The sequence below is a fragment of the Bidens hawaiensis genome, unplaced genomic scaffold (assembly GCF_021521415.1).
Source record: "Bidens hawaiensis isolate Kalapana, Puna unplaced genomic scaffold, B.hawaiensis_p1.1 tig00011228_1, whole genome shotgun sequence".
NCBI classification, from domain to species: Eukaryota; Viridiplantae; Streptophyta; class Magnoliopsida; order Asterales; family Asteraceae; genus Bidens; species Bidens hawaiensis.
In genome coordinates this window covers 443,050-466,872 of record NW_027491873.1, presented here as the reverse complement: position 1 = coordinate 466,872, position 23,823 = coordinate 443,050, and the positions used below count along the sequence as shown (strand labels likewise).

Here is a 23,823-nt window from a genome sequence, read left to right as displayed (position 1 = left end):
GAAGCACATAAAACCAAGTACATGATGCACCCCGGTAGTGACAAAATGTATCAAAACCTTAAGTCGAACTACTGGTGGAATGGGATGAAGAAGGACATCGCTTCGCATGTTGCGAAATGTCTAACATGTTTGAAAGTCAAGGCTGAACACCAAAAGCCTTCGGGATTGCTCCAGCAGCCCGAACTTCCCGTTTGGAAGTGGGAGATAATAACCATGGATTTCATAACCAAACTCCCTAAAATGACTCGACAACATAATGCTATATGGGTGATTGTGGACCGTTTAACAAAATCCGCACACTTCATTGCTATCAATGAGTCGTACTCAATGGATAGATTAGCACGTATCTATGTGAACAACATCGTTTCTTTGCATGGAGTACCGCTATCTATAATCTCCGATCGAGACAGTCGTTTCACGCCTCATTTTTGGAAAAGCTTCCAACAAGCACTCGGTACAAAGTTAAACCTTAGCACTGCCTATCATCCGCAAACCGATGGGCAAAGCGAAAGGACAATTCAAACGTTGGAAGATATGCTCCGCGCTTGTGTGATAGACTTAGGTGGAAGTTGGGATAACCACTTACCCCTAATGGAATTTTCGTATAACAATATTTATCACTCGAGCATTCAAGCCGCACCATTCGAGGCGTTATATGGTCGAAAATGTAGAACGCATGTGTGTTGGTCTGAAACTGGAGACAATCAATTGTCTGGACCCGAAATAGTCCAAGTAACCACCGAAAAAGTTCTTCAAATCCGCGAACGACTTAAGACGGCACGTGATCGCCAAAAGAGTTACGCCGATATCCGTCGTAAGCCGTTAGAATTTAATGTCGGCGATAAAGTTCTTTTAAAAGTCTCGCCATGGAAAGGCGTAGTCCGATTCGGCAAGAAAGGCAAACTAAGTCCTCGATTCGTTGGACCCTTCGAGGTACTCTAACGAATTGGTACCGTCGCATACCGTTTGCGACTATCCGAGGAAATGCAAGGGATACACGATGTATTCCATGTCTCAAATCTACGAAAATGTCTAACGGACGAATCTCTTTCGATGCCCCTAATAGATGTTGAAATTAACGAGAACTTAAAATTTATCGAAAGACCAATCCAGATTGAAGATTCGAAAACTAAGAAACTTAAAAGACGAACCTTGAAAATTGTGAAAGTGAAATGGGATTCCCGACGAGGACCCGAGTATACATGGGAACTTGAGTCCGAAATGAGAAAGAAATACCCCCACTTATTCTCGCAAGCAATCTCGAGGACGAGATTTATTTCAAGGTGGGGAGGATGTAACATCACGTAAATTTCGGGCCAAAAATGTCAAGTTTCCAAAATAAAAGGACCAATTATGCCAATTTCCAAACTCCAGGGGATAAAATGTAAAATCTGTTTTATTAACCCATCGCGCTACGCGACAGGGTCAAGAAAGACACCCATCGCGTACCGCGATGGGGTGTCTGACACACACTGACACGTGTGCCACGTGGCACACGGTGGCAACGCCTGCTGCCACGTGTCACCACGTGGCAACACGTCCGCCACGTGTCGCCACGTGTAGCGGCGCCTGCCACGTGTCGACACGTGGCAGGTCTACCCGCTGACTCACCAACCCTATATCGCGGTACGCGATGGGGGAGCCAGGGAGCCCATCGCGATGAGATCCGGTTGTGGCTATAAATAGGGCATCTACGGGATTTCATTCTCACACCTCAATTACACACACTTACTCTCTCTAGCTTTCTCTCACTACCTCGAAGTTCGTGCCAATGATCCATCTCTATAAACGTGCCCCGAAACCTCGTTTTTCGTGCCCGTTACCTCAATTTCCGTGCCACTCCCCGACATCCCAACCAAGAAAGAAGTGCTGCCCGACGACCCGGTAATTTCCTTGAAGTATGTGCCATCGGTGTCTCGAAAAGCGTGCCAAGTGGAGGGATGGAGTTTTGCAAGGAAAGAGTGTTGATTGAGCGGCGTCGAAGTGTTGCCCAAGTGTCTAGGGTGTTGCCAAGCCATGCAAGGTAGACATAATGCCCGACCAGAATAATATTAAAATATTATAAAGGCTTAATGCCTAAGTCGAAATTATACTCGATGAATATAAAAAGAGAAAATAAATAACAAAGAAAAGAAAGAAAATAAAATAAATATATATATATATGAGTATATATATATAAGTATATAATTATTCTTTGTTATAAAATATATTATTTAAGTATTATGAATATGTTTAAATAATAAGAGAAATACATTTCTTAAAAAAGAAGAAACGTTAGGTTTTTATATATAAACTAAAAGTTTATAAAGATTACTTTATAACTAAATGTTTTTAAGTAAAAGAAATAATGGATTAAAGGTTCATCGAGATGATAAGACTAAAGGTCTTAAGCCGGATCGTGTATCCGACTAATGAATGTTATACTCGTACTATAGGTGCGAGATAGCGAAGAAAAGACTAACGGACGGTGTTGGAAGCCGATCCCATTGAAAGGTGAATACGCCCCACTTTTACAAACTTGTTTTCAAACAACAAACGTGTTATGTGTAAAACTTTACATGAGGCTACGTGTCTCTAAAAACATTATAAATAAGAGTATAAGCCAGCCCTCAGGCTATGGTATACGTTTGTCTGGATCCTTACATATGTGGAATGCGGTGGGCACATCGCACCACGTTTGGTCACGACCTCCAGCCACGATAGGACGGACTTAAGTTACGTCCGAGTGGGGAATGGCCATGTGTATATTTATGGTACCTAAGTTATGTCATAAACGCTGCGGTGTTTCGCTGAGGTGACCTAGTGCAGAGACTCAAGTTTATGATGATTGTTTTAACTTGATTATTCCTAAGCCAAGATGGGTCGAGACTTACGTGGTCTCGAGGGGTAATTAAGTAAAGAAAATATTTTAGCGTCAGCATATTCACCAGCATTCGTTGCTAACGTATTTTAATAACATTTTGCAGGTAATCAGTATTAGAGCTTGAAGGACGAAGAAGCTCTAGAATCCGATGGCTCGGATAATTTTGTGTAAATATTAAAACATGGTGGTTTTGTAAACTATAAACAAGTAAATACTAAACGAGACTTTTGTTTCGTCTTTTGTAATGTAAATATTTTATAATATCAATCCTTATGTTTTTATAAAGACTTCCGCTATAACCCGTTACTCTGCTTTATTTACAAATATGGTACCAACTATGGATCATACCCCTAGGCCTAGAATGGGGGTGTGACATCTTAACCGGATACAGGATCAAGAATGTTCTTAGTAAGCCGGAATTGTCTAGACGATTAGCTAAATGGGCTATCGAGCTAGGTGAACATGCCATAGAGTATAGACCTAGGCCAGCAATTAAAGGGCAGGTGTTGGCGGACTTCATAACGGAAGTCCCGCACCACAAAGAAAAAGAATGTTTGATTGAGCAGCAACCCCAAGCACCCCCGGAATTAGGACAGATTTGGTCCTTGTTTATGGACGGAGCTTCAAGCAGTGAGGGATCTGGCGCAGGCCTCAGGCTAGTCAATCCCGAAGGCCATGAATTTACATACGCCATAAAATTAGACTTCAAGGGTACTAACAATGAGGCGGACTATGAAGCTTTTTTGGCAGGCTTACGGATAGCGAAAAAGCTTGAGTTTAAGCATTTGGAAGCCCGGGTGGATTCCATGTTGATTGCGGGACAAATCAACGGTACATATGAGGCTAAAAACGATGTCATGGCTTCATATGTATCACAAGCAAAATATTTAATGCTTCAATTCTCCTCATGTAAAGTCATACATATTAAGAGAAGCGAAAACAAACCGGCTGATGCTCTTAGCAAACTAGCTTCAACAAATTTTGAACATTTCGCTAAAGACATACGAGTTGAAGTATTGGATCGCCTGTCTGTTTTACAACATCAAGTTTTGGTAATTCAAACCGGAGCGGAATCTTGGATGACACCCATCATAGCTTATTTGTCATCCGGAGTCCTTCCGGAACAAAAAATGGCGGCCCGGAAGATAAAACACAAAGTCTTGAACTATCAAATGCATGACGGTACTTTATACCGACGTTCCTTCCTCGGACCACTACTTAGATGTGTGGATGCTGAGGACGCGAACTATTTGATCAGAGAGGTTCATGAAGGCATATGTGGTCTTCACGCTGGCCCGCGCATGGTCGTAGCCAAATTAATGAACGCTGGATATTATTGGCCAGGAATGCATATGGATGCTGTGAAAGAGATCAGGAAGTGTGATTCATGCCAGCGTCATGCTCCTAATACTCTACGACCAAAGATTGAGTTAGTTCCAGCCACTTCGGCTTGACCGTTCCAGAAATGGGCGATTGACATAATGGGACCTTTCCCCGAAGCCCCCGTACGTGTCAAATTCTTGATAGTAGCTATCGATTACTTCACGAAGTGGGTAGAAGCTAAACCGGTAGCCTCCATAACGGCAGCAAGTGTTAAAAAATTCCTGTGGGAATTTATAATATGTTGGTTTGGTTTCCTTTGAAACTCGTTAGCGATAACGGAACCCAGTTCGCGGACAGTGGGCTACAAGAATGGTTAAAAGAGTTACACATTTCTCAAAACTTCACCTCTGTAGCTCACCCGCAATCGAATGGTCAGGTTGAACGAACCAATCGGACCATCAAAGAAGGAATTAAGGCCAGACTAGGAACTAAAAGGACGGGTTGGGTCGATGAATTGCCCCATGTGTTATGGGCTTTCCGCACTCAAAAGAATTCCAGTAATTCCGAAACCCCCTTTAGTTTAACTTATGGCACAGAGGCCATGATTCCGGCCGAAATCGGGATCCCATCCGCCAGAGTACTCATGATCGAGGATAACGATCATGAACTCCGGATGAACCTTAATCTCCTTGAGGAAAGAAGGGAATTGGCATCGATCCGCGAGCATAATTTTAAACGCCAGTTGAAAAAATATTACAACTCGCGGATCCAAAGATGTGAATTTGACGCGGGAGACTTCGTCTTCTGCAGTAACGAAGCCTCAGGCCAAGAGCCCCCAGGCAAGTTGGCCCCTACCTGGGAAGGACCTTATAGAATCCAGAAAGTTCTATCTAAAGGTGCCTACAAACTAGAAAGGTTGGACGGGACGGAGATCCCTAGAACTTGGAATGAGGCCCAACTGAGGAAATGCTACATTTAGTGGGTTTGTCTTTTAGCCTGCGCTCCTTACTAGATGTTAAGATCCTTTGTAATTTCGTTTCTTGTAATTCGGCTTATGCCTCAGTTATGAAAATTTTCATTTAAGTCATTTGAAACTTGTATTATTATGTAATCCTTTATTCGTACACAAAGAAGATCCTCTAAAAACACTTATATTATAAAAAATAAACAAAGTGTGCCGGATACAATAATAAGCCTTCTTTATTCATACAAAAAGGGATTACAAGATATGGAGGAGCCTAGTTAAAAAGAAAAAGAAAATCTATCTATGGCGCGGCATCTTCATGCTCCGCATCGCTGCCTCCCGCACCTTCTTCTCCATCAAGTTCAAGAAGAGTCTTTAACTGCTGAATGCTGTCCTCCTTGTCAGCAAGCTCGGATATCTGCTCCGTCAAAGAGAATTTCAAAGAATCAAAGTCCTTTGGTTTCCGTTTAAGGATGGCAGCAGTATCTTGGCCGGCCAGAACATATTCCTCAAGAATCTTGGAATTCAAGCCAAACTGGTAACCTTCTTGGAAACCTAGTTGGCGACCGGCCTGCTTCGAAGCTTTTAGGAGGATAGCAACGCAGTTCCCAAGCTCATCACTAGCCCGAACATCGGCGATAACCTGTTAAAACAACCATACATAAGTAACTCTAAAAACACTTAGATTATTTATGATAAGAATAAGACATATACATTGGGAATGGCCTCCGATAGTAGCCATTTTTGATCCGCTTTAGCCTGGATAAGCTCCATATTGTGACCAGCGCACTCCAAAGCTTGGTCACGGCTCTTGGCGTTAAGATCGGATAAACGTTTGTCCTTGGCCGCTGATTCAGCTTGAAGGGCCTCCACTAATTTGGCTTGTTCGTCCAGTTGTTTCTGGAGAACAGCCTGGGCTTCCTCAGCAGCGGACCGAGCTGTAACACCCTTGGCAAACACAACATCGTCCCACTCTTAGGCAAATCCCACATCGGCCATGGAAAAGAGAGATCCTTGGTTCATAAGTAAATGTCCTGCCTCTTCAATCACCAACGCATTTTGGGCAACCAAAAACAAATCCGTGAGCTCTTCAATCACCTGTAACACCTCGACCCCTCGCACCACCAATATTGTCCGCTCTGCCCACGAAGAACTCACGGATTTGTTTTTGATTGCCCAAAACGCGTTGGTGATGTTAAGAGGCAGGACGTTACTTATGAACCAAGGATCTCGCTTGTCCACGGCCGATGTGGGATAGCCTAAGAGTGGGACAATGTTGTGTTTGTCAAGGGTGTTACACGAGCAGCCTTCTCCGCCTCCAGGGCCTGGCTGGCTTCCCTAGCTTTATTTATAGCTTTAAGGGCTTCTTCTTGAGCATCGGAAGTAGAGGCCGCCAGTTCGTCCCATTGCTCATTCATCGCCAACCAGTCCCTGGTTATTTCATGGGTAGTGGAAATAGTATTCGCCAAGTAATAAGAATGGGAGTTCAGCAATTCTTGGCGGATACTAAGGCGACGTCTCTCCTTTTCACCGTGCGAAAGACTCTCCCGCATAAATTCAAAACATACGTTCACGTCACGGAATGTCGAATCCCGACGTAAGGACCAATTAGGTTGATGCGGGGTGGGGTCTTCCTCCTCAGGAGTATGAGAAGTTTGGGAAGCATAAGGAAACGTGCTTACACCCCCTTGATCCCTGAAGTGGTAAACATTATAAGAAGGCGACGTCTTGGCATGAACAGTTGTGTCAGCCTCCTTATTCTTCAATGGGGAGTCGTCCGCCACAATAACCGGATCCGTAGCAGTGTTAGGAGGTGGTGGCGGACGAACGGGTGAATCTTTCAAACCGGAAATACCCTCAGAAAAGTTATCCAGGTTCACTGAAAAGCATTAAAAATGGGTTAGGAATATTCCAATTCAAAACAGAACTAAGATACACTTTGCGTACCTAACGACGGGTCTTCCGCATCAAGTTGTTCCAACCGGGCCTCCAAGGCTGAAGGATTTGTTTTCTTGGATCTTTTCTTCTTCGAAACAATCTTTACCGGATTAATCTTGAGCTTGCCCGCCACCTGGGAGACGCCCACGTCAACAACCAGATGTTTGCTCTCATCGGCAACATCACCACCTTCCGGACCCTTCCCATCCGCAGCAGTTTCAACTTCATCTTGACCCGCCGCTTGGCTAGCAGTGGCTCGTTGACGGGTGAGACCTGCAGTTGAGTCCATAGCTTTATTAGCATCAGTCGAACTAACTTCTTCACAAAGTGATGACTCCTCGCTAGACGAAAAGAGTACGATCGCTCCGCTAGAAGTAATGGCAGTTACAGGCCGGAGTTGTATAATGCCCTCACCTTTGAGTATGGCTTCTTCAACATACTTCTAACCTTTGGCATACATCGGTTCGGAGACCACGGGTTCCGGACGAAGGGCAGTTGGGAACAAAAAATTGTTGCTCGTTCGATCCAAAAAGGGACCATCTTTTGGATCAATCGGACATCGTACCATCATGCCCCCTTCTTGGTCCAACAAAGTACTGAATGCGGAACCTTCACCTACAGAAATAAATAAAACAAGTCAGAAATTATTCATACATCAAGAAAAAGATAGAGACCATGAACAAACTTACTCTTATCAGTCTTCTCATAATACGGCTCCAATTCGGGAAATGGCCACAATCGGCTCATCTTTGCACTCACCATTGCGCCCTCGTGAATGGGAAGCATGGGAGAAGGGGTAGACATCAGTGTTTTAAACCATGAAAGACCTTCATGAGCAAGCGCAGGTACAACAGGCGGAGGAGTGTCCGCCTTGCGTTTCGTCATCTTGAAAGGAATGACGTCCTCCCGGATCCAGAAAAACTTTGGCTTCCAGCCATGAAGACTAAGAAACCACTCCGTGCCAATGGTCCTCTTCTTGATGGATGCAAAACTGTACCACCCATCGCGAAGGGTCATTTTATAAAAAAACGGCAAACATGCCAACGGTGGGTTCAAGGTTGTGAGTTTGGCAACAGAATTCGAAGTGTCGAATCCTCAACATCCCGAAGGGGTGGATCTGTGAAAGGTGAATCCCATAAGTTGTCAAGATCGATTGGACAAACTTGGTAACCAGAATCCGGAAGTTCCCCGTTGTAAAATAATCTACATATACAACCATTTTCTTTGGAGGATAGTGGCAATAGAACCACTAGCAAGACATTCCGGCTCCCACTTCGTCGTCAACCCGTACACGTTAACAACGTCATTATAATCCTCTTCTTTAAGGCAGACGACAACCTCGTTGATAGCAGGGGTACTCTTCTTTTCTTTAGCCATTTAAATCTCAGAAAGATGGAGAAATCGTAAGAAGTTTTCTGAAAGTATTGATAGTCTCAAAGGCTTGAAAGAAAGGAAATTTGAAAGTGATAAAAGTTGAATGAAACCCACAAGTGGTTTATTTATACTAATCGCAATTAATGCGCCTGATGGAGTGCCAGAAAAGAGAGAAAACTGTGGACCGCTAAATGACTGACACGTCAGGAAAGAGTTTAAAATGAGTGTAAACAGGCTGTCAAAGGCGTCATGCACGTCTTATCAGTTGTCCACAAAAAGTTTCTCTCCGCCACGTCACCATAGTTATCCAAACATTCGAACATTTCAAAAAGTCGAAAATCTCAGAAAAATCTTCTCAAAAGATATTAAAAACAGTAAAAGAATCACAAAAGTCAAAGAAATATTCCTCATTGATTATCCAAAAAAAGTAATTACAAGAAGGAAAAGAAAAAATTACAAGATACAGAACATTAAAGCCTATCGTAAGGGTTAGAGGCTGATGGGTCTTCCGGAGCCTTCAATGATGTATCTTCCGAGGAGTCGTCCTCAGATTCCTCCCTAAGATAACTCTTCAAAATTTGTACGCCGTCGTATACGGAAGCAAACTCCGGAAGCATATCTTGGAAAGGGAAGACTAAAGTGCCGTGCTCTTTAACCCGGTCAGCACGATTTTGTTTGACATTTACACCATGCAGCGGATGGTCTTTAAATGTGCGGTTGCTTTGAGCATAACTCACTCCTTCGTGAAAACCCGTAACGCGCCCAAGTGATGAAGAAGCAGCCATCACATTAGCAAAAATTTCATTCAGCTCCTTACTTCCTTTGATATGGCGGACGACCTATTGAGATAAAAACATAAGTTCCCAGTATCAAAGGTGAGAGTGAAAAAACAAGTGATAAAGTATAACTTACAGCATCAACTCCCCGAGTAAGGAACCATTGACGGTCCTGTTCCGCATGTTCTGCCCGCGCTCGGAACTCTTTGGATTCCGCAGTAGCTTCCTCATGAGCTTGAAGGAGAGAGTCATAGGCAGTTTGGATTTCAGCAGCACTCTGGTCCTTAAGTTCGACTCGCTCCTTCTGCAACTTTAGCTCCGCCTCAAGATCATGGATTCGGGCACCCGGAAGGGCCACTTGATTTTCCAGTGAAGAATTGACTTCTTGAGCACTGGCTAAATCGTCTTTATCCTTTTGAGCCTTTGCCCGGTCAGCTTCGCGAATGGCATTTTGCCTTTCACAAGCTTCCTTCCATCGACGAGCAGAGGCAGCATTACGATCTTGCTCATTCTTAAGAGAATTCTCCGCGTCGGCCTGCTTCCACTTAGCAGTTTGGGCAGCAATACGATGCTCCTCAGCCTCTTTCTTAGCAGCTTCAGCGGCCCGCCGAGCTTCTCCCACTTTCCCGCCTAGAGTACGCCAGCCAAAGCATTAGCTAAATGATAATCTACATTCGTGTGAAGATCATGGCGGGAAAGGTCACGTTGATATGCCATCTCAGCGGGTGGTGTACAATGTTCAATGAACTCCATACAAGTTCTCGGTTGGGAAAACCGAGACCCGTTAGTAATCCCCCATGGAGGGACAAACAGCTCATGCTTGTCACGCAGGTCCGCATCCCCGTAATAACGGGAACCAGAAGGTTTAAGACGAGCTGGGGTGGAGGAAGACTGTTGTGGAGGAGGTCGAAGAGGAAGCTCTTCAGTCTGGATATTCTCCTCATCAATAGCAGGATTGTCCTGCTGATCCCCTGTAACACTCCCAGTCTGAAAAAGATAATCGAAGCGGGTATCACGGTCAGACTGGTCGTCGGGACCTTCCGTCGAAGTACCAATCGGAGGAGTTGGCATCCTCTCATCTACAGTAACCTCAATCAAGGGGGAGGTTGCCGGTCCTCCATGTCAGCAACATCAAGCGGAGTAGACGGTTTATCCTCCAACCCTCCCCTTGAAAAAGGAGTTGATGGTTTTTCAGTATGAGGAGTTGGGGTAGATAGCTTCTCAGATATATCCTCACTAAAGATCAACGGATCTACATAACAAAGGTATACTTAGCCAAACACTCATAAAAGAGTACAATATTTAAAGGTTGACACGTACCTTCAACGGTATCAATGCGGTCAGCAAGGCTGTATTGCGGCTTCTTAGGACGGTGCACTTTTCGTTTTTTCTTCGATGGTCCTGCCTCAGTATCCGCAGCCTTCACGTTCGTGTGACCCGTTTGAAAAGCTAAGAAATATCTCTTTTTCTCTAGTTCTGCTAACAAAGATGAGACAGAGGAAAATTCAGAAGCACCCTCATTAGAGTCTCCCTCTTCTTCCAAAGCAGAAAACTGAGAAACATCATCATCATCACTTGATGATAAGATGGCAATCGTTATGTCCCAAGTAACGGCAGTAAGGGGAGGAGGGTTTAGAACATACGCACATGTTTCAAAGGTGGCGTTCGAAGTTACAGGTTCAGCCCAAACCTTCTTCGGAAACAGAAACTGAGACTTAGTTTTGGCAAGTATAGGTTGGTTCCCCGCCTCGCGGATGCTCTTGCGAACACAACCCTTGTCCTCAAAAAGAGCATTAAACATAGGACTTCGACCTGAAAGAGATGGAAATTAAATCAGAAAAATGTTCAAGAAGAAGAAGGGGCAATAAAAGATAACTTACGCTCATTGAGACCAACAAAAATAGGTTCCATGAATTCCGTTGGCCACAAACGACTCATGCCCGCCCACACCAAAGCCTCCTCTAGCAAGGCGCGCATAGGTGAAGGCTCCATGGTAAAAACATGATACCATTCATGACCTTCATGAGCAGCTGTGACAACCTCCGGAAGAACGGAATTCACAGGGCGACGAACCATAGACAGAGGCACCACGTCCTCAGATATCCAAAAGAATTTGTTACGCCAGTCTGTAGACAATTTTTCAACTTCATATCCAATACTCCGGTCGGAAAACCCTTGACACGTATACCAACCATTACGGTTCGTAAGACGGTAGAAAACTGGAAATCGATCTATGTGGGGAACCATATCACGTGCTATACATACAAATTCATAGTGACGAATTCGCATCATAGCACGTGGATGCAATTGGGATAAATGGACCCCATAAGCAGTTAGAAATCTCTCAAAAAATTTTGTTATGGGTAAACGGAAATTCCTGTAAGCAAAATAATCAGCATACAAAGCCATCTTCCCAGGCGGTGGGAAACTGGCTATAGAACCTGGAGAAGGGAATTCCGGTCCCCATTCAGGAGGAATACCATAAGTTTCCAGTAGCTTTTTGTACTCTGAGTAATCCCATGAAACTTCTATCTCATCAACTTCATTCTGAACGTTCGACATTGTAATAGAATTCAGAAAGATAGAAGAAAGATATACGAAAAGTTATGAGAAACTATGAAGATAATCAGAAGAAAAAAAAACGATAAAGCTTTGAAAAGAAGAAACCTCTCCTTATTTATACCCATCGCAATTAATGCGATGGGATATGAACAGTAGAGATAGAAATTCGTCACCCAACCAGTGACTGCCACGTCACGCGGGAAATTCGAAAAGAGAAAAAGTTGCACAATCGGGTACAGTGACAGCCGTCGAAAACGTTCCATCATCTGTTCACGCGCCTACGAATGGTCAACTTGTCCTTTTTTCATGATTATCCATACCAACAGAAGATATTTTCTACCTAATTCCAAAAAGACTCAAAAAACCCCCAACATGCATTAAGTTCAGAATTTCACCCGCATAAAAACTTCACAAGGAAGAAACACTGGACTGGGGGGACTTATAGAGGTAGGGTACCAAAAAGACCCAAATACCCTTAAGTACCACCCGCGGGTCACAGAGGTCTCTCTTATAAGCCACCCGCGGGACACATGGATCACCCGCATATCACGATTGAGGAGAAACGTCCTCATAACACGCGCGGAAGCATCCTAGCATCCTCAAAAGTCATCCGCAGGACAGGACATCTGTCCGCCTAAACAACCGGAAGGCAGTGCCAGCGGGACAGCTGTCACCACTCAAGTACTCTCTGGAAGAAGGTTCATGATTCTTACTTGAGGAATACGTGATATACCAACCAATGAACAAAGGACACCTGGCCAGGTTGTTATAACCGTGCACATGGCCATGACGTGATCAATCCTATCACTTGGTGACACGTGTCCAGGTTGTTATACTCATGCACATGAGACGTATAGCCTAACCTATCACAAGAGGGCACGTGTACAGGCGGTTATTAAAGATCTTCTAGAAGAGGACAGCTGCCCCAATCATCTTCCTTCATCCTTCGGCTATAAATACCTTATTGAACGGTATGAGGTACTCATACACTCACCTATATTCAGACTACACTTAGTCTTTGTACTTCAGTACTTTCTCCATTACAAACGTTACTGATTCTCACGCCGGAGGGTGGTTACAGGAAGACCCCCCCCCCCTCTTGTCCTTCCTGTAACGAGACTCACGGTGTCTGTTTTGCAGGTTTCGTCACTGGACTTTGGGAAGTATTACTCATATCGTGGTAGTAGTTATCATATTGTACTCTGTGGACTCATTAGATCCAGGACCCATACCCGGGGATAGGATATGTGTTTCTTCATCGGGCTAGACCCACCAACTCCTAAACACGACCCATTTAACAACCCTGAATTCCATCCCAGATACCCAGAGAGAATATTCGAGTTGCAATTAAGTTGAAGCTTTTATAAATAATTAAATTTACATACATGTTCATCACTTTAACATTTATATTTGGTTAACCAAGTAAAATAAATAACTAATTAAATAACTTTTGCAACCAGTCTCTATGTTTAATGCAAGCACTCTTAAGTTGACTTATTTAAAGATTTAGATAATAATAATAATAATAATAATATTGTAATCATAATCATAACTAACGCATCGTTTATCTATAAAAGATGTGAAAAAGAGCAAAAAGTGTTTTTGGGTCAACCTGACCCGCACATCATGTTCATGGGAATCTCTAGAAGGAAAGTAAACATATCTTAATGTATCAGCTACCTCACTTAACCTGTGTGTTGCAGTGTTTCAAGTTTCACCCAAAATCTGTTGGAAAGCCGGAATTTCACAGTAAGTCTTGTTCAACTTAAGTAAGATTGGGAACTCAGTCTGCATCAATTAGAGGAGAATATTTTACATGTTAAAAATAATGACATTGTAAACTGACTTGGGTCAATGTGTATAGATATTCAACAGTAAAGACTCTTTTTAATTTATATCCCAATTGTGTGTTGATTTCCAAATTAGAAATTTCTGATAGTTATATGCAATTTACAAATAAAACAGAATTAAACTTTGCATACTAGTAGTAGCTTGTGAGCAGACATTACCATGTCAAGATTGTAGAGGCAGACTGCATTATAAAGTTGGGGTGCTAGAAACAAGTCTGCCTGCAAGTAAACAATAATATATTTATCAAATCAAGCAAATAATTAGCACGCCAGAATTTTGATTCTTTAGTTCAAAATATTGTTTTGAACTTCCTAGAAGTCCACAGAATGAAGAATCTTGATGTAATAAATTCAAACCAGATTAATACATTCAGTTAGTTAACATGTCGACTAAATGTGAACCTCATAATATACAAAACTAAAGTCGAATTTGACTTTACAGGGTCAAAAATAACATTTGTAGTTCACAACTTGACTAAAAGTACTTGAATATGCACAGCACAAGTTCAAAATTACAGTTGCCAAGAATGAAAATACCAGGTAAATTTCATCCCCGGTAGCATATTTTGCAGCATAGTTCGCTAATAGCTTCTCAATAGCTGCAAACATGATCACAGAATTAAATATTATGGTAATACCATGAATGCAAGTTATCACGTTTTATGTCATTTTAACAGAAGTTAACCTTTAAGGTTCGTTTTATTAAATGAACATTTTGCCTTTACCCCTTAATTTAGAGGACGAAATGTGTATTTCTCACTAATCTTTTATTTTCATAAATCTAACCACAAAAGTTAACTTCCGTTATTGGAAATGACATGAAGTGTGATAGCTTTTCAAACAAATGACACCCAATGTAATTTTCCATCTTAAAATGGCATGTTTCGTAAATTGGGTATACATAAAGGACAAAATTTGTAATTTACTATTATATCAAACTATTTCATGAACTATGTGCTACTTGACTGTTTAGGCTCCTACTTGAGAAGCTGGCCTCTGTCAACATAGACGGTTTGATGCAACAGCAAAAGCTCACATTTTGGATAAACACTTACAATATCATACTGTATGATGAATGTAAGTATATTTTTCTTTCTAATTCTCTTTGTATGTACACAAATATGGTTGGTGTTACAAGGGTTAAGATAATATGACAGGCATATTTGGAGCATGAAATGATGCCAGCAGTAAACGGACCAAACAAACACGAACTAACCTGTTTTTGTTCGTTTATTTAACTTTAATCAAAAAACGACCGAATATGAACAATTTAACGAACATGCTTTCTTGTACGTGTTGGTTAATTTGTTAAGAAAATGAACGTGTTTGTGATCATTTATGTTCGTTCGTTAACAATATAAACGAACGTAATAGAATGAACAGAACATAACTTACCTATAAACCCATTCCTGATATGATATTGAGCCCAAGGAATCATCTCATCAGGACCAACATTTTCCCCAATATAATTCTGATACATTCAAACATGATCACTAAGTCAAAACTGGAATATGATAATTTGACGGCATGATGAGATACAGATACCAAAAACAGCAATCATTAAAAGTATCAACTCACAATTATATTTGTATTCTGAAGAGGCTGAATGCTAGACGAAACGATACTTGCAACCTACCACAAACAAGTAGTTGATCAATGAAGTAGAAATGAGCAGACGAAAGTTTTGTAATCTGATCATTAAAATTCAACAATAAAATTTGCAATGTACCTGGTAATTTATTGACCTTTTTATAAGATCTTGAGGCAACAAAGCGTGTTGCGGGTATTTCTCTTCCAGGTACTGTAAATAACAAAGATCATACAAGAATATTGACCAGCAACTTTTGGTGCCATGAGTTCTAAAATGCCCTGAATGAAGAACATAAATAAATTACTCACTAATAAGATGGCATATGAATCTGAAAGTACAGTAGTGTCATCCACCAAAGCAGGTACATAACCCATAGGATTGATCTTTATAAGTTCTGCATTTTAAACCTCAATGTAAGAGTATCATGTGATTGTTAATGAAATTGTAAATTTCTTCTTCTTTTTTTTTAACTATGACTACAATAAAACTCACGGGACCCACCAATGACCTGATAACCAGTAATGTTAATAAAACACAGTTTTCCTCACACATGTGGCCTTCAAGGAGGTAGATGGCAAACAAAAAGGAATCCAAACCCCAAAACCAAAACATTTGGGGCAGGTATTTGGGCTTGAGACCATATATGAGATTGGTTATAAAAAAATTCATGGTATGGGATTAGATGATACCATTACCCGAAGCATATATACTCACTCGTTTACCCTAACCATACCCGTAAACATTTGCTTTAGTTCTTAGTAATAGAATAATCTAATGATTCACTAAACTTTAGTTTTCATGTCTGGATTTCATTGGGTAATAGAATTATATAAAAGTTAAAATAGTAAAAAACTATATTTGGGAACCCCGGAAGATGATTTTTAACAAACTAACAGGTTTACAGATACCCAATGCATATCTTTAACAAACGCTTACCCCGATGCGTAAATTCTTAGTTACTTCTTACTAACAAATAGATGAATTTAGATAGTTAGCAATGAAATTTTCCTCAAATTGATTTACAAAATCACCTCAACATCAAATTAATTAAAAGATGAACAATACCGATTAATCCAATATCAAAATAAACAAAACGCATGTAACATATATTATTTTCAGTATTCTGACCTGGATCTTGGAGGGGACTAGTAACATTTATGCATTCATACTCCAGCCCTGCATTACATGCATGCTCAAATGATTATTCATAAACAAGTATGTTTAGGTTTACATGCACAGAACCTTTTAAACCGAGAGCGAGACGAACACGACGAGCGCAAGAACTCATGGGGTGGGAGTACAACTTCATTGTTTGATTTCCTTCTTCCATAACTGCATGTGTTGATGACTAAATAAATGTCAACTTCAGTAGTTCAGTTGACGGACTTTGTATTAATTGATGCCGTGTTTATATTGGTTACTAACTTTCTTTGTATGTTTACTATCACGACAATAATCTCATTGTTGGCGGCATTAGTCATAATAAGTTTAATTATTTATTTATTTATTTTGGATGTCTATTTTTATACAAGTCATTTTATTTTATCTTCTACCAACTAATGTAGACCGTTGATTTTTTTTTTCTCTTTTTGATAATTAATAGTAAATTAGAATAATTCTTCGCACGCTGAAATTGGTCAGTATCGGACTATCGGTATCGTACCAGCGCACAATGTAGCAACCGAAAGACAAGTAAAGGTGGGTATTGATTAAAGGCGGACCCAAGAAATGTTTTCTTCGGTTTTAAAAATCCATGGGGTCGGTGTCAATTTTCTTGGTGTGCCATCGGAATTTGAATGTATAAATACTAAAGCAGGTAATATTCATTGGGTCCGACTCTAGTATTGATGGGCAATGGATTGACGTTTGTGTTCAAGAGTTGTTCCATTTCAGTTAAACGATGCTAATGAGGAAAATCGAGAGTCTAGTCTTGGCAGGGAAGAAGTGAAGACGGGTAAACAAAATTGGTACCAAAAGTTGTACATAAAACGTCAACATTGGTACCAACTACCAAATGAACATAACCTTGGTGAGCAGCAGAGAAATTGTTTTTATAATATAGAACCAGTAGTTGCCAAAATCATAAATAACTTACATTGTTGATCGATTCAATTGCTCAATTCAAATATGAAATCTTGGAGCTTCAATTGATTTATCAACGCAAGCCAATTGGTCGTTTATGAAATGAGCCTAAGCTTGTATAGAATCTCATTTAACAAGCCTGAGCTTCATTTATCGAGTTTCACTAGATTCGTGGGCCTAAATGAGTATAAGATTTATACAAATAATTATACAAGTATATAAATAAATATTAACCAGTTCGAGCCTATCTCAAGGTTAAAAAGTACTCACAAGCCGAACTTGGGCCCAACTCTTATAAATTAAACAAACCAAGCTCAGGCTCGGGCGTGAGAGGTGATAAAGTGTCCTTGTGTGTTGATTATCTTATAAGTGATCAAGCTTTTGAAGGGAATCGAATTGATTCGGACTCCAACCCGACCCAATGTGAATTCGCAGGATTGACCGGATATACATCAAAATATGATTTTTATTAAGCTTATACATCAAGTACAGTTTATGTGAAAAGTTACAACAACATGCAATTAAGGATATTAATGACAGCCAAACCTCATTTTTCACTTCAAGTCATATATTGGTTTTGCCTGTAAATGACACGTCTTAAGTCTCATGTGGCTTTGTAAAATTGAAAAGCGACTTATCTGATACAAGCATTAACACAATGAGAAATCAAAATAAAATTTGACAAAATAAGATTAGACAGCTAAGGAAAGTCACATAGTCACATGTTTGACAGTTTAAACCAAAGTATAGATTTAGCTATTTGTGACTCGTTTAGCTATTAATAGGTCAAACTAAAAAAGTTTCTAAATTGATTTATTCAACTATTTATTGTTTCAATTTATACTTCTTATTTTATGTTTTTGAAATTGACTTCCTAAACAATTTTATATATAATTTACTATAAAACTTATAGTAAATATTTCATTTATAACAATAAGTGTGTGTGGGTCAAACCTATTTGTTGTTGCGGTGTTTCAGCAAAAATCTGTTGGAAAGCTGGTGTTTGGCAGTAAACCGTGTTCAGCTTAAGTAGAAGTGGGAACTCGGTCTGCGCCAACCAATGAAGAAATTTATAAAAACTAAAAGAAGAAAAAAACTTCGGCATGTTGGTAGAGATTAAATACCATGTCAAGCTTATAACGATTGATTGCATTATCAAATTGGGGTGCAAGATACAAGTCCGCCTGCAAATTACCATAAAAGAACATATTAAATTCATAGAAGAATATTCCCACCTTAACATGAGGGAATGTAAATCATTGATTGTTTCCATACGATTAACAATGAGATTAAAACGTTAATGATCCATTTAAGTGCATTGTTATAAAGATCAAACATCATAATATATGCAGCATATATAGACTATGGCTATTAGCTTACCAGGTAAATTTCATCTCCGGTTGCATATTTTCCAGCATGGTTCGCTAATAGCTTCTCAAGAGCTGCATAGGTACACAGTTAGGGATTCGGTAACAATTTCAGCTTAAATACCCTCATTATTAAACTTCAGATAGCCCTGCTCGCGGTGCGCACATATGATGTATATATGTGTGAACCCTCGGGTGGGCAAAAGTGAAATTGCACTAATTTTGACGTTATTTTACTAATCTCGTGAAAATAACGTTAAAAGTGACGGACGGTTAATCAGGCATCATGTAGTGGCGTTGATAGCCGAAAGACAAGGGTACATGCACCGATCAGCCGGTGTCCCGATGATTGAGTGCTATGTGCCTTATGTCCAAGGCTTGATGCAAAACTACTATCGAGCCGGGGGTCTCACCGGAAGCAGCCTCTCTATCCTTATGGGGTAGAGGTAAGGCTGTCTACATCTTACCCTCCTCAGACCCTACTATAGCTTTGCTATTGGTGGGATATACTGAGTACGATGATGATGATGATGATGATGACTATTAAACTTCAGAGTTCAGATATGATACTTGAGCCACATAACCATTCATTTTAGCCACAAATTCTGCAATTATGAATTACAATACTTGGGCCTAGGGGTTGGGTGGGTTGACCATCTCATATTCTAGATTTCTTTTAGCATGGGTTGAATTGGGAAATTGTTTTATGAAAAGAGCATTCTGTATGTATTATTGATCCTAAAGTGTATATTATTACTATTATTGGAATTTTGGCTAATAATGATCCTTACCTACTAACCCTTTGCTGATATGATATTGAGCCCAAGGAAGCTTCTCATCAGGACCAACAATCTCCCCAATATAATGCTGTTAAATAACTTTAAGCATGGTCAAAACTAAAATATGGAAAATCAATAATAGCATGCCATAAACAGAAACCAAAAGTTTCTACTCACAACTAAAGTTGTATTCTGAAGAGGCTGAATGCTTGAAGACACAATACTTGCAACCTACCACAAACAAGTTGTCACTCATTTGGAACAAAGAATTTGATGGTCACTTGAGTCAACAAATTGCAACCGATTTACCTGGTAATTTATTGATTTTTTTATAATATCTCGAGGCAACAAAGGATGTTCAGGGTATTTTTCTTCCAGGTACTGTAAATAACAAGATCATACAAGGATATTGACCAGCAACTAATAGTACCATGAGTTCTATACTATACCGCCCCGAATGAAATAAATAACTCACTAGTATTATCGCATATGAATCTGAAACTACAGTAGTGCCATCCACTAGAGCAGGCACATAGCCCATAGGATTAACCTTCAAAAGTTCTGTATTCCAAAGTTCACAGAATTACACTTTTCAGTATGAGTCCACATTCCACAATTATAGGTCTCGTTATAATGCATATATAACATATAAGTACTAGTCTACTAGACGTGTGTCAATTGCCTAGAAACAAATATAATATTATCTCTAATATAGAGTCTCTTATGTGTCTTGCATAAGCAAATGCTTTTTGTGATTGTCACTGAAATTGTACAAAAACCTGATGCCATCCTGACATATAGAGGGCCTTTTTTTGTAAAAGTATTGTTAATTTTGTAATATTTATCGATACTGTATTATATTAGAATACACTTAAGGAGGACAAGATTGTCTTTTTTACATTTATTTCTAAGGTTTAAGAGAGCAAAATTGAGTTTTATGAATTCGACTACCTTAATTATCTTTTACACGGATGTCAGTTATGTGATGAAATACAAAAAAAAAAGTAACTGAATAATATTGATTATCTTAGCATACTAAAAAAGACATATTGTCCATATGGCATTTTAGTAAATTTAAAAAAAAAATTATTGTGTGATGCAAGTCTCAAACCCAAGACCTCATGTTTAAAACTAGAGATGCTTTCCAACTCCCCTTAAATCGTAGTTGTGTTAGAATCCTTGATTTAACATTTATAAATATCCTTTCTCTTCAAGCATAAACCTAAAATTAGATTCAACCTTTAATAGTTTTTAGACTATCTAATATTTAAATATTTTTAAATTAATGATGTCGTCAACGTCTGAACCGAACTGTGACCTGGTAAGACGTTTGGTTCGATGTCCGGTCCGTGTCTGAAAACGCTGACTGCTATGTATCTCACAAAACCGGCTTATAATTAATTTATTTGTAAACTAAAAAATATTTTATAACAATTACTTCACACTACTATTATGTCATTAATAGAAGTTAAAATAATTGAATATATCTCTAATTATATCAAAATCAATAAAAATGGAATGATTAAGTAGTTATAATTAAAAGCAATTAATTAGTAACTTTATATATCAATTATTCAAAAATATATTAGGAAACCTATGAGTCTAAATAGAATTTGTAAATTTTTTTTGAACGGCCAACTAAGTAACGTCGGGTACCCCATACGCGGCCCCCATTAGCTAAAGGTAGCCCGAGCCGGCCACTAGTCCGGACGGACGGAGCCTCTAGCGGTCCACCTGTCGAGGGATTCACCGGATAAAACCCGACCCCCACGCCCGCCAAACGGCACGACAGCGAGGAGTCGGTAAAACCGGGTGAGATCAGGACTCGAACCCTGGCAAGCCAGGGTCATCCCTCGTATCTCCCATATAAGTTGGTGGTAGTGAGGTTTGATCCTCCTAACTCTCACTTATAAAATAAGTATATCTACCATTGATCCCCTACCTCTCACTTACAAATAGAATTTGTAAATGAAAAATAGTAATAATCTCGGTTAAACTTTTAAAAGTAAAAAAGTATATTTGTTATCCTTAACTTTTGTAGTTATGATTTCATCAATTAATAAAGAAATTTCCTTATAAATCAAATCAATTACCTGTTTAAGTAACTAAAGTATGAAAAAGTTTGTGTGTTATTCTCACCTGGATCTCCGACGGAGGTAATATTAATGCATTCATATTTGAGCCCTAGAAGAATAATTAGTTAGATTCAGTAAAACTGTATAATCGGAATTTGTAATTGAATTAGGTAGTGAGAGATTGAACCTTTTAAGTTGAGAGCTAGACGAACACGACGAGAGCATGAGCTCATCGGATGCGAGTGCAGCTTCATCACCTCCATTACTATTACTGCTCTGCCAGTTTTTGTGTTTATCTCTCACATTCATACGTTGAAACTGATGATACCTTACCGACCGCGGTTAAATTATTACAGTAGTTAATTTTAGCCTTTATTTCATACTTGTGAAAAAGTTTAATCTCTCATAATCTGATTGATTGGTGATTAGAACAACTTGGCTCTTTAATTGTTAAATTGAAAAAGTTACAAATAAAATAAAAACATGATACTAGTTGGCTACTTTGACATGATCTAATGACATACTTAGTATGTATAGGGCTGTGAATGTATGACATGTCTTTATTACCGTATAAAATAATACACCAAGTTTCTTTCAATAACTATAAAAGTAGTGTTACTTAGGTGAATGTACTAGTAGTTAAACCTAATTCTTCCGTTTATAGATTGTTCGTTCTTCCTTCCCTCTACAACTTCTCTATACTTCTCATCAACCTAGTTAGCGTAAGTTTAAAAATAGTAATAACTAATAAAGCAACCCCTTTTTTTTCATAAAATAAGATGATATGTAAGACATATATTTAGCCATAATACCTACCATCAAATAAAGTTCTTAACTTGGCATTAGAACTATTGTGTTGAACTAAATCATCATTTGATTCAGTGACTGTGTTATATGGTCTCATTCTTGATATTGTTCGTTGATGACAATATTGGTGAGTTGGGTGGACTGACAAGAATCACTTTAAGCTTTGTTTCCTCTTTAGCAAACTGAAAAGGTGATGAATCAGCTAAACTCACTAGACGTCTAGACGTATCATTTTTCTTTTTTTTTTTTTTACAAATGGGTTCAATTGGGTTATCATATGTTAAAAAGTGTGTTGTGTGTGGGCAGACCGTCCCGGCCCATTTTAGCACATTACCCAACCAGGCTCATTTGCCACATTCTATAACTCACTGTCAAACCAACTTTTCTTGATACTAACCGTGGTAGACATGATACGATCCTCCGTAGTCCCGTTGGGTACAATTGTACTTTGAATTAAGAACTTGTCACTGCATATCAGATCTGGAGGAGCTACTTTTTGGGCTTGCATAGTAACTGTGCTACATGTCCAATACGAATATATCTTAGCGTATACAACTTGAACTATCCTAGAAGTGAAATCCATCAATGGCTTAATTGTCAACACATTGATCATGGGTTCTTATAATCGGTATATCAACTGCTTCAATCAAAAGCACATTTAGCAGATACTGTCACGAAATATAAGGGAAAATGATTCTAAAAGATAGACTTGTGGGCCAAGAACAAAGAAAATGATAGATCATAAGAAATTTATACAATGAGCAAATGCACACATCTTCTGTCTAATATATGGGGTCCGTGTTTCTTGGTCACTCTAGATGTCAAATATCATTCGATCTTAATGTCATACAGAAAGGATGAGAAATAAAATATGAGTGATTAAACTTAACAAGTACAAGTAGTACTCTTAGAAATACGGTTACATAGTTCCATAATTGAGTTAAATTCTCAAGTGTTAAAGAGAACTCTAGCAAGACAATGTCTGCAAAGTATAATCCGTATACAGCCTAAAATTCATGACGCTTGACAAGATATACAACTTCAAGTAGTAGCAAATTAGCAAGGACTCACCACACGTCTAATATTTTCGACAACAAAACTTATACCTGTAAAACCACATGTTAAATTTGGCTTAATAACTCTCGTATTTGGCCTGACACGGTATTTTGACGAAGACGTGGTTTTAACCTGCAAAAAAAATCAACTCATGTGGATAAATCTACTTATATCTGATTGTTAAGAGATAAAAGTAGAATCATATATAAAAAACAAGGTGAGAACCTTAAAAGCAACATGGTGATCAGACTTATTGACTAGTCGAATAGTACATGAGCTTACGTAATCTCATGTAATTCATTTTATTTATTTGACTCGATTTAACAAGTTTATAAAGTTGGGCGTATTCACCTTTCTTGAAAAGATCAACTTCAATACACTGATCGGTTCTTCCTTGCTATCTCGCACCTATATTA

General features: G+C 39.4%; 2 protein-coding genes across 2 annotated transcripts; both read right to left on the bottom strand.

Moving 5' to 3' along the window:
• Window positions 1-13,064: 13,064 nt before the first annotated feature.
• On the bottom strand, window positions 13,065-17,326 carry LOC143537560 (glutathione S-transferase zeta class-like). Its single transcript, XM_077031308.1, has 9 exons — window positions 16,484-17,326; window positions 16,370-16,417; window positions 15,550-15,635; window positions 15,380-15,451; window positions 15,229-15,282; window positions 15,046-15,121; window positions 14,188-14,249; window positions 13,810-13,869; window positions 13,065-13,588 (listed from the first exon to the last, which is right to left on the bottom strand). The coding sequence occupies exons 1-9, from the start codon at window positions 16,569-16,571 to the stop codon at window positions 13,508-13,510; spliced, it is 627 nt and encodes a 208-aa protein (XP_076887423.1). The 5' UTR covers window positions 16,572-17,326; the 3' UTR covers window positions 13,065-13,507.
• Window positions 17,327-17,748: 422 nt separating this feature from the next.
• On the bottom strand, window positions 17,749-21,823 carry LOC143537559 (glutathione S-transferase zeta class-like). Its single transcript, XM_077031307.1, has 10 exons — window positions 21,732-21,823; window positions 21,609-21,653; window positions 19,945-20,030; window positions 19,779-19,850; window positions 19,647-19,700; window positions 19,482-19,557; window positions 18,704-18,765; window positions 18,448-18,507; window positions 18,278-18,371; window positions 17,749-17,961 (listed from the first exon to the last, which is right to left on the bottom strand). The coding sequence occupies exons 1-10, from the start codon at window positions 21,805-21,807 to the stop codon at window positions 17,921-17,923; spliced, it is 666 nt and encodes a 221-aa protein (XP_076887422.1). The 5' UTR covers window positions 21,808-21,823; the 3' UTR covers window positions 17,749-17,920.
• Between the last annotated feature and the right edge of the window lie 2,000 nt (window positions 21,824-23,823).

Bases quoted from the DNA above. Each gene is read 5' to 3' on its own strand.
- LOC143537560 (XM_077031308.1), bottom strand. From the start codon at position 16,571: ATGGAAGAAGGAAATCAAACAATGAAGTTGTACTCCCACCCCATGAGT. The intron at 15,636-16,369 runs GTCAGAATACTG...TTTAAAATGCAG, and splicing joins TAGTCCCCTCCAAGATCCAG to AACTTATAAAGATCAATCCT. The intron at 15,452-15,549 runs GTGAGTAATTTA...TGTTATTTACAG, and splicing joins ATTCATATGCCATCTTATTA to TACCTGGAAGAGAAATACCC.
- LOC143537559 (XM_077031307.1), bottom strand. From the start codon at position 21,807: ATGGAGGTGATGAAGCTGCACTCGCATCCGATGAGCTCATGCTCTCGT. The intron at 21,654-21,731 runs GTTCAATCTCTC...TTATTCTTCTAG, and splicing joins TCTAGCTCTCAACTTAAAAG to GGCTCAAATATGAATGCATT. The intron at 19,558-19,646 runs GTGAGTAGAAAC...GTTATTTAACAG, and splicing joins TTCAGAATACAACTTTAGTT to CATTATATTGGGGAGATTGT.